This window comes from Ovis canadensis, chromosome 15 (genome assembly GCF_042477335.2).
Source record: "Ovis canadensis isolate MfBH-ARS-UI-01 breed Bighorn chromosome 15, ARS-UI_OviCan_v2, whole genome shotgun sequence".
Lineage (NCBI taxonomy): Eukaryota > Metazoa > Chordata > Mammalia > Artiodactyla > Bovidae > Ovis > Ovis canadensis.
In genome coordinates this window covers 10,888,544-10,899,864 of record NC_091259.1, presented here as the reverse complement: position 1 = coordinate 10,899,864, position 11,321 = coordinate 10,888,544, and the positions used below count along the sequence as shown (strand labels likewise).

Sequence of the window (11,321 nt, the reverse complement as noted above, 5' to 3'; positions counted from 1 at the left end):
GTGGTGCAGTGGTTAACAATTCAGATTTCAGAACAAATCTGATTGCACTCAAATCCTGGTGTGGCCACATACTTTACGTGTCACTTTAGGCACATCACTTAAGCTCTATTTTCTGTTTCATTATTTGTAAAATAGAAATATTAATACTTATTACTTCATAAAGGTGGTTGTGAGGATTAAAGTAGTGACTTAAATATACAATATTCCTTATAATAATCAAAATCTTTCAAATAATTCTGACAAATTATAAGAAATATTACTTATCATCATAGTATTTGATATCTAGATAATCATTTTATTTATAATGCAGTTCAGCATGTACTGATATATCTATTCAGCATTCTGCATGTATGTAATCGAAATAGCACATCTCCTTAGTCTGTAGCTCAGATGGCCATGTTGCCAAAATTCCTCTACGGACATTCACTTTCCAGAAATTTTAACATTTTCTTTCCCATTGCTGACATTTCCCACACTCTTAGATGTTTTTTATCTAATAATATCTGTTTTTCTATATAAGCACACCCAGTTACACCATCTTAAATCAAAAGCCCAATTTATTTTATACAATTACCAAGTGTTTCCTAAATAACAAAATTTTCCTGAAGCTTGGAAATCTGGAAAGAAAAATCATCAACAAGAAAGCAAATTAATTTATGGATGAGAAGAAATATACAGAAGTACCATAATAACTTTCTGAAAAAAAAATTGAACTTGACCTATGACGTTGGTCAAATAATAAATTAGAAAAATTCTTCCAAATCATTCTAGTTGAAAGGTTTGATGAGTGATCAAAGGATGAGGTGACCCAGTTTGTGGTCCTTGTCTCCACATGGGCACCATCCCCTTTAACCCTGCTGCTGAGGGCAGGTCATGACTAGTTCTCTTTACTCAGTAAAATGCAGGTATTATATGCAATAAAACTAGAAAATCCAGTTTGCTTCTTCCACTTTATTTCCATCCATCCACCATTTTAATTGAAATTCTATTCTTTCTTAGAGGACCCCAAAGAACAGTTCATTTGTTTTCACTTTAATTGAAAGATAAAAGGTTAAACATGGATGCTGTGCTGATAAAAATGCTTCCTGAAGCTGATAAACGGTTGGATTTCCTTTGATTTTCTGGAGAAGAGAAAAAGAAGAGAAAATCAATATAGTAATCCCTGGAAGTCTTCAATTTAATCCTTACTGTGATTTTTTTTTTTTCCTTATTTTCTTCCATATACTTTTGCCATTTCCTCTACTTTCTATTGGTGACTTTTGTAGCTATTTACCAATAAGCAATTAGAGTGATCTTTGTAAAGTCTGAGTGAGATTATACCATTTTCCTGATTTTCACTCTGCCATTTCTCCCACTCACATTCTCTAGTCAGCTGTCTTTTATCAGCATCTAACCAGTTTAAGCACACATTTGCCTCAGGAGCTTGCTTCCTGTTTCTGCTGTTGGGATGCATTTTCCACATAGAAACATGAGGTTCACCCCCTACTCTATTCATTCTGATTTCAAATAATTTCATCACTTCAAACCAGACTTTTCAAAATGATCTATCTATAACAGTACAGCATCTATCTTTTTGTGTCTCTTTAGCCTTTTTTATTTACTTATTTTCCCTTAGCTCATGCTACTCTCTGACATATATCTACTTGCTTGTGTATTTAGATTCTGTCTGCACTCACTAGAGTAAGAGCTTTCTGAGAGCAAGGATCCCATTTATCTTGTTCACTGGTATATTCTAAGCATCTATAATAGAACTAGGAACATGGTAAGTGCTTGATTAAATACTAGTCAAACAAATAATTCAATCCCCAAATGTAGTTCCATAGGGCTAATTAGAAACTAAAAGTTATTCTGCTAAAGTATCCATGGGCTTATGTAACCAGAGTGTCAGAAACCAGGAGTAGAAGATGGTAGGTAAATATTTATAGCATTGAGATCAAGTTCACGATAAAATATAATATTTTTTAAACTTTATTTATTTTTTTTAATTGGAGGCTAATTACTTTGCAATATTGTGGCGTTTTTTGCCATACATTAAGATGAATCAGCCACGGGTGTACAAATGTCTCCCGATCTTGAACCACCCTCTCACTTCCCTCCCCACCCCACCCCTCTGAGTTGTCCCAGAGCTTGAGCTTTAAGTGTTCTGCTTCATGTATTGAACTTACACTGGTCATCCTTTTTACTTATGGTAATGTACATGTTTCAATTCTATTCTCTCATATCGTCCCACCCTTGCCTACTCCTACAGAGGCCAAATATCAGTTCTTTACAACTGTGTCTCTTTTGCTGTCTTGCCTCTAGGGTCATCACTACCATATTTATAAATTCCATTTATCTGCATTAACATACTGTATTGGTGTTTCTCTTTCTGACTTATTTCACTCTGTATAATAGGATCCAGCCTCATCCACCTCATTAGAACTGACTCAAATGTGTCCTTTATATATATATATATATATATATATATATATATATATATATATATATATATATATATAATAGTTGAGTAATATTCCACTGTGCACATGTACCACAACTTACTTATCCATTTGTCTGCCAATGGACATCTAGGTTACATCCATGTCTTAGTTTTTGTAAAGAGTGCTGCAATGAACATTGGGACATGTCTGTTTCAATTATGATTTCCTCAGTGCATAAGCCCAAAAGTGGGATTGCTGAGTCATATGGAACTTCTATTCCAGTTTTTTTTAAGGAATCTCGACACTGTTCTCCATAGTGGCTGTACTAGTTTGCATTCCCACTAACAGTCTAAGAGGGTTCCCTTTTCTCCACACTCTCTCCAGCGTTTATTGATTGTAGCCTTTTGATGATGGCCATTCTGACTGGTGCAAGATGATACTTCATTGCGGTTTTGATTTGCATTTCTCTGATAATAAGTTATGTTAAGCATCTTTTCATGTGCTTTTTAGCCATCTACATGGCTTCTTTGGAGAAATGTCTGTTTAGTTCTTTGGCCCATTTTTTGATTGGGTAGTTTATTTTTTTGGTATTGAGCTTCATGTGCTGCTTATATATTTTGGGGGTTAATTCTTTGTCAGTTGCTTCATTTGCTATTATTTTCTCCCACTCTGATGGCTACCTTTTCACCTTGTTTATAGCTTCCTTTATTATGCAAAAGCTTTTAAGTTTATTTAGGTCCCATTTGTTTATTTTTATTTTTATCTCCATTACGCTGGGAGGTGAATCATGGAGGATCTTGATGTGATTTTGTCAGAGAGTGTTCTGCCTATGTTTTCCTCTAAGAGTTTTATAGTTTCTGGTCTTACATTTAGATCTTTAATCCATTTTGAGTTTGTTTTTATGTATGGTGTTAGCAAGTGTCCTAGTTTCATTCTTTTACATTTGGTTGGTCAGTTTTCCCAGAAACACTTGTTAAAGAGATTGTCTTTTCTCAATTGCATATTTTTGCCTCCGTTATCAAACATAAGGTGTTCACAGATAGGTGGATTAATCTCTGGGATTTCTATTTTGTTCTAGTGATCTATATTTCTGACTTTGTGCCAGTACCATACTGTCTTGATGCCTGTAGCTTTGTAGTATAGTATGAAGTCAAGCATTTTGATTCCTCCAGTTCCATTCTTTTTTCTCAAGATTGCTTTGGCTACTTGAGGTTTCTTGGTGTTTCCGTACAAACTGTGACATTATTTGTTCTATTTCTGTGAAAAATACCATTGGTAGCTTGATAGGGATTGCATTGAATCTGTAGATTACTTCAGGTAGTATGCTCATTTTCACTATATTTATTCTTTCAATCCATGAACATGGTATATTTAGGTCATACCTGAATGGTATAGTGGTTTTCTCTACTTTCTTCAGTTTAACTCTGAATTTTGAAATAAGAGGCTCATGATCTGAGCTATAGTCAAATCCTAGTCTTGTTTTTGCTGATGTATAGAGCTTCTCTATCTTTGGCTGCAAAGAATATAATCAATCTGATTTTGGTATTGACTATCTGATGATGTTCATGTGTAGAGTTGTCTCTTGTGTTGCTGGAAGAGGGTGTTTTCTATGACCAGTGTGTTCCCTTGGCAAAACTCTGTTAGTCTTTGCCATGCTTCATTTTATGCTAAAAGGTGAAATTTTCCTGTTACTCCAAGGATCTCTTGACTCCCTACTTTTGCATTACAGTCCCTTATGATGAAAATGACAACTTTTTCTGGTGTTAGTTCTAGAAGGCCTTTTAGGTCATCATAGTACCCTTGAACTTCAGCTTCTTTGGTATTAGTGATTGGAGGATAGACTTGGATTACTGTGATATTGAATTGTTTGCCTAGGAAGCATATAGAGATCTTTCTATCATTTTTGTGATTGCACCCAATACTGGATTTTGGACTCTTTTTGTTGTCTTTGAGAGGGGGATCCAGATGCATATATAGAGAGTAAACAAATAACAACATATTACCAAATTACATAAACAAGGAACACCAATTCACTAATTCACAACTAAAGCAATGAGCTGTCTTTAGTCCTTACTATTAATATCACTCTCCTATTTCTTTTTCCTGCCAGCAACATCTCTTGATACTTACCATTTTCAGTTGCCAGGAAAGAGGTAGAAATATCTTGTCATAGAGAGTCTTTCAACAGTGGGCATCTGGGCTTTAACATTTGGTTTTTCAAATGATTGTTGTACCTAAAAGCAAAAAAAGATTCTAGGTGATACATATCTCTTATGCATCTCAGAAAATATTTTGCAAAAATAAGCCAAAAGTTTTTTTTGGAATGAAGGGTGCTCCTAGGATCGATGGAACCAAGCCCTTGGATATTTTAACTCCTTGTTGCTGCTATTCTACCTCTTAGATATGACACCCAATGTCAGAATAGTCTCTTTATCTCAAAATCATACCTCAGTCTCTCAGTCACGTCTGACTCTTGGTGGCCCCACAAAATTTTTGTCCATGGAATTTGCTAAGGGAGAATGCAGGAAGTGTTATTCCCTTCTCTGAAGGATCTTCCTGACCCAGGGATGGAACCTGGATCTCCTACATTGCAATCAGATTCTTTACGCTCTGAGCCATCAAGGAAGCCCTATGCCTAAACTAAGTATTTTCAAATTTCATTTTCTCTACTTTCCATTTCTGATCTACAGATTTGATGATTAATTATTCCTTGGTATTTTTTCATGAGAATTGAACTTCAGAGATCCTCTATCTTCTACCTCCATTAAGTCTAACTCTTCAATTTAATATTGCAGGGTTTTGTCCTTAAGGTCTGAATGATGAGCAAGATTCACAGTCCCACCACTAAGTTGATCACTGAGCCTTTTTGTTGTTGTTGTTGTTGTTCCCCATAGATTTATCAGTGAAATACTACTTACTTTGATCCACTATTTCTAATCTTTTCTGAGGAATTCCCTTGAAAATGTAATTTTTAAATCTTATTAGTTCAATAGGACTTAACTTCCTACGTTCCTATTCAGAGACTCTGACTCACTTTATATTACAATTTTCTCCAATTCATGAAAGGTATATCCTTTTATTTTCCCACAGAGTATTATTATTCTGTATGGTTTTAGTCTAAAAATAACCACAGTTTCCCATTTTCATAATACCAGAAGCTTTCTTACTGAAAAAGGAGGGACATTTATTCACACATTCATGCATTTATTTCTTCAATGACTATTAATTCCTACCTACTAGCATGTTGAGTATTGAATAAATCCCAGGTTTCATGAGCATGCATTCAAGTAAGTAAATGAAGATAGCAAACAAACAAACATATATTATTTGGGTTGTGGTAAGAATTATTTAGAAAAATAAATTAGGAAGGAGGGAGGAAATAGGGGATGTCCTGAGTTGGGGAATGAGTATCAAGCCTTCCTTTCTGGGCCACTCTATTCAAAGAATTTTTTCAATTCTGTTCTCTTTCAAATGTCCTTGCTGTTCAGTCGCTAAGTCATTGATATTCTTTGCAAGCTGTTCACATTTCCTAGGACCTTCTCTTCATGGATCCTATCACACCTGCATCACACAATGTGTTTGTTGGAATATTTTTCAATACCCATCTCTCTCATAAGAATGTAAGTTCTAGGTAGCCTTATATCACATGTGTCTCACTTACACCTGTGTCACAAAGATATAACCCATTACTAAGTAGACCACTATATATATATATATACACATATTAAATTAAGCAGTGAAAATTAATCCAATATACTTTCCATTCTTTGAATTATAAGAATTTATAGCCCATAAGATACAAGCTTATATGTTGTAGCATTTTGTTCTTCTGTGGTGCATTAATGTAGTCTTTTTGTAAATTATATATTAAATAGCTGGATTACAGAAACCAAGTGCTACTCTACTTTTGTGTGCCTGAAAAAATCTTTTATTGTCACTTGAAAGGCAAATAATATTTAAGTTTTCCTTAGCAAACAAATGATTAGAAAAGAAAAGATGAACTTACCTTCCTAAATACTTCCTCAAGATGACAGCACCAAGCATATTTTTGGAAGCATGTGATGAGTTGTGTAATGAAGAGAGAACCTTTTTTGATGTCTCTCCAGGACACATTATCTATGATGATAAGAAGTGGTAAGCCTTGGGCTGTGGTGTTCATAATTTCTTTTTACCTTTTTTTTTTTTTTTTTTTTTTTTTACTTTTAAAACAAAAATGTATCTTGGGAATTATTTTGACATATTTAGGGGAAGAACTTACAACCTTCCATTAACTCATTTTCCAAAAGAGGTTCAACTAAAGAAGCAGATCATCACAATTGAAGTTCATTTCATAGACTTTTGTCTTTTGGAGACTGACTCTCTACTATGTGACTTATGTTTACCCACCTGGCTTTGAAAAGAGGCTTGAGAGATGATTGTAATTATCCTATTTTACAGAGGAAGGAATACAGGTTCAGAAGGAAGAATTTTTCCATGTTCATACAGGTGGTTGTTTACAGATTATAAATCATGATGTCTTACATAATATAGTGAACAAAATAGATCTAATGAAACTTTTGGAAGGGAGGAATATGCTTTTGGTATAGATAGTGGTGACAGATAGTGGTATAGATAGTGATATATACTTATCTCCTAACTCATTAAACTATATACATTAAACATGTACAGCTTTTCGTATGTTAACTATGCCTCCATAAAGTGATGAATGATTAAAATTGTCAAGTTAGAAATGCTCAGATATAAGGCCTCTCAAGATGATTATGTAGAGTTCAAGAAATAAATGCTCTTCCCTTACTAGTTATAAGCCCCATTTTATCATTTTCTTCTTCTTTTAAAAGGATATGTACCTACTTGCTAGCGCATGTTTATGGTGCTGCTCTAAAAAGCACCTGATGAGAAATAATAGAGAACATGAGTTGGAATTGATAATTTTTAAGAAAGGGCAGTCAGTCCTTAGATCCAAAAAAACTATACTCAAAATGTTAAATGGATTTAAAAGAAAACTGAATCAATAATCTGTTTGTAACCAGTGTGATAGTAAAGGGATTATCTTGTATTAGGTTGTTTAATGGTTACTGTTAGGCTATAAAGTAAACAGATCATAAAAATCAATTTTTAAAAGTGAAGAAAAAGTAAAATATATTGACAGTATTCAAAATTTGTATCAAATCATTGCTACTCATCTTTTTTATTTTATTTTATTTTTTTTTAGGAATCATTCAGAGATAGCCTTAGACCCACAAATCCCTGTCTGCAACTGAAAGACACATACGTGGAGTTGAGGAACAGAAAGCAATGAAGTCCTTCTCCACGTGGGTCTTGTAAACAGCATCCTCTTCCAGGTTCTCGGGTGACTGTGAAAAGCTGTCTGCCAAGGCTGCTGGAGAATCACTGACCCACAATTCCCCACGATTTGCTGTAGAGACATCAACTTTCTTCACACAGTGTGTCTCCCTCAGTGTGACTATTGCAATTACCTCATTATTTTACAATGTTTATTCTAACTAGTTTTATACACAAAAGTACACACACAAGTACACAAATGTGAGTGCATCTCTACCCAACACTGCCTCTTTCTTACGTCATTGAGCAATGTGCCAATTAATAGTAAAAACAGGGTAAAATTGGAGGAATACATTTGCTGAGAATAACAAAGGAGTTAAAGCCTTATCTGCATAATCTCAGAGCATATTTATCATTTTATAGCTAAATTATTTCTATTTTTCATCTTTGAAAACTGCTCTAAAAGTTAAAATGACAATTGGGAGTCAGAAAAAAGAAAAAGAAGAAAACAAAAAAATTTCCCTGAAATCCCAAGTTCTCTCATCTCCCAATTCATTTCCATTTCAATAATCTATGAGGAAAAAAAAGAAAAATACATTGCTATTACATAATACTCCAACTTTCAAATGAAGTTCCTCTCAAGCCAGAGAACATCAAAATGTCTGTAAAACATTTACAAGCAAAGAAATCATTTAAATGATTTCATTCCAAGGTTAGAATATTTATGTCTAATTTTTTTGAGGATTCTAGTGATCTCATTCATCACTTACTTTAGATTGGATTTATCAGCTAATTTATCAGAAATTTATCATCTAACAAGTCTCATGAGACCAGCCCCTTAAATGGAATTTCCTAATAATTCAATTTAGTTTAAGATTGTTTCCCCCTAGAAATGAAACATGCAGTTCAACACCTTTATGATCTTTATGAACTTTGGATTCTTCATCTCACAACTCACCACCTCTGCAGGCCTGGACAATGATGACTTTAGGTTTGTCCTTTAGACTGAGGCAATTACGGTTGTTGAATGTCCGGAAGATGGTGTCATAAGGTAATACATCTGGTTCCTCATCACTGTGCATAGTCCCACAGATCCCATCCAGGATGCCATGAGACATGAATACCAAGAATGTACTATCTGAGGATTTGTGCTCTTCACGTGCAGCAAATTTCCACAGCACTGATTCCATGTCCTGAAAAGACCATAAAGTCTTACTTCAATAGACAAGCATTAAAATTAAACTGACCTATTTATTATGATCAGTATAAGGTCGGTCTGTAACATTCCAGTCTCAGTGCCTTTATATAGTGGATGCTCAATGATAACTTTATTGTTGTTTCTATAATGGATCAGTGGATTCAAATTTTGCTCCTGATATAACCTGTCCTCTTAATACATTTTACATTTGTTTATTGTCACTATATGCTTTCCCTTTCAACTCTTTCCTTTCTCTCATTACTTAATAAGAAACTTGAATAATAAATGTATCATACCATTTTCCTTCTAAAACACTCCCCATCATACTTAGAATAAAATAAAACTTCTGACATGAGCATACTTCTCCTTCTGACTTTCTTCCTCCTCCTCTGGTTACACCGATCTTTTCCTACTTTTCATGTAACAGTTTCATATTCAGTTCAGGCTTTTCGCTTGTAGTCATGCCTTCTTGGAATATATTTCATTCATATCTTTCTAGAGCTATCTTGTCCCTGATAGTCATGTGTCTGATCCCATATTATCTCCTCAAAGATGTTTTTCTTGGTCATGATTGAAACATTATTACTTATTATTATGTTATCAGTAAAACAATCAAACATTATTATTCCCCATTCACCAATGTATTCTTTTGTTTCCTTTTTCCTTTTCACTTTCTTTTCAATCTTAAAGACATACAGATATATAAAATCTCTGAAATGTTCTGTTTTGCTTAAGGCTTGATCATTCCCTGCCACCCAGAAAGTTAATCTATATCAGTGTCACCCAGAAAGTTAACCTATATCAGTGTGAGTTGGGACCCTTCTGTCTCATTTACTGACCCATCCCCTATGCCAGCATAGCCCCTGCCAGAGTCAGGATTCAGCATTTATATGAATGCTGTAAATAGCAGTTCACTCCTGCTAGCATTCTTTACTCCAGAATTTTCTGGGAAATACTAGGGCTGAATCTCAATCTTCACACTTCAGAATTGTGTGGGCATACATGCTCATCAGTATTTTTGTCAGGTTTTATGGAATTAAGGATATTTGAAACTCTAAAGAGACACAGATTTCACCTATCTTAATATTTACTTTACAACACACATTCACACATTTAGATACACACATGCACATAAATGAGACCCATGATTGTTAAAGCATTTGCTTAGTATTATAAAGTTCCCTTGTTAGTAGGAGGATATGTGTTGAATATGTGTGTGTCAGGGTGGGTGAGGGATCCTCACTCTGGCTGTGAGTTTCTCTTCCACTTCCACAGTGTAGCCAAGACCCTCAAGCAGCTGCTTCATTCCAAGAATGTCAAGGTCAGCCCCATTCCTGGGAGGCAGATGATCAAACTCTGTATTGCATATGATGAGAGCCAGACGAGTGCGGTCCTTTCTCTCTTTTATTGGATATATCTGCAACAAATTGATATGCAATGAGTTTGATTTACCTAAGTCTCTCTTAAACCTTCATTTACCAATCACTGTTGCTACTAAGGGCTTGCATAGTAGCAACCCCCTCTCCTATCCTGTACCAGAAGATACTGCCCTTCCTCTCTCTTACTAATGGATTAAATTGACAATAGAGAAAAAGTACAAATTGAAAGTGAATTGTCTTTGAAAAGCCCAGAACAGGATCCAAACATATTTGTGATGGTTACTCAAGAATGTTGACGAGACTAGAACAACTCCTACCCTCTCCTTCTTGTCTTTCTTTTACACCTAGTCAAATCTTTCTTAACATTCAAAGATTCAAGTCAAATTTTGTAAAAACTAGGAGATAGGAGATATTTGCCATTGGCTCCAGCTAAAAATAAATACACCAAAGTTTATTTGCCTTAGGAAACATTATTTTGACACTATTTTTAACACTAACATTATGTTTTGCAGATGTTAACGTTTTTTTTAACTAGAATGTAACTAATTATTACTCAGCCATGTTATTTCATAAATATTTTGATTCTATGACTACAACTAAAATTCTAATAAATCCAAAATATATTTGACAACAAATAAATGAAAAAATGACAGACATATTTTATCATAGGGAAATAGAACTAGAATTTGTGTGAGGCCATGTGATTTCCTCCTGCTCCAAGTATTTATAAACAAGATTACCACTGTCCCCACCCTGCTGTTCTGTAACTATCACTTTAAGAAATTATGTAATTAGTGAAAGAAGTTGCTGCTTTTCCTCCCTTTCATGTACAGAACACAGCACCTCTCCAGCCCTTTCTTTACACAGTTTCAGGAATTCTTCATGAGGGCAAAGCTTGAGGGTAGCGGCAGATCCTGCTGACTCATCTGGTCCAGCCACAGTTTCCTCAGGAGCTGCAGGATACATCACATGATATAATTGGTGATATGTGTCCCTGTGACCCAGTTATCACCCAAGAAGACTGACAGAGAGGGGACAGTC

The 11,321-nt window shown here is 34.8% G+C and overlaps 1 protein-coding gene across 1 annotated transcript in view; it reads right to left on the bottom strand.

Moving 5' to 3' along the window:
• Positions 1-936: 936 nt before the first annotated feature.
• Positions 937-11,321, bottom strand: part of LOC138421051 (uncharacterized) — a 34,464-nt gene continuing 24,079 nt past the window's right edge. Inside the window, exons 12-18 of the mRNA XM_069554756.1 lie at positions 11,124-11,233; positions 10,145-10,318; positions 8,662-8,896; positions 7,693-7,836; positions 6,427-6,536; positions 4,551-4,654; positions 937-1,121 (exon numbers count right to left, since the gene is read on the bottom strand). Coding sequence (XP_069410857.1) covers positions 4,556-4,654; positions 6,427-6,536; positions 7,693-7,836; positions 8,662-8,896; positions 10,145-10,318; positions 11,124-11,233 — 872 coding nt within the window. The 3' untranslated portion in view covers positions 937-1,121; positions 4,551-4,555. The remainder of the gene's footprint in view (positions 1,122-4,550; positions 4,655-6,426; positions 6,537-7,692; positions 7,837-8,661; positions 8,897-10,144; positions 10,319-11,123; positions 11,234-11,321) is intronic.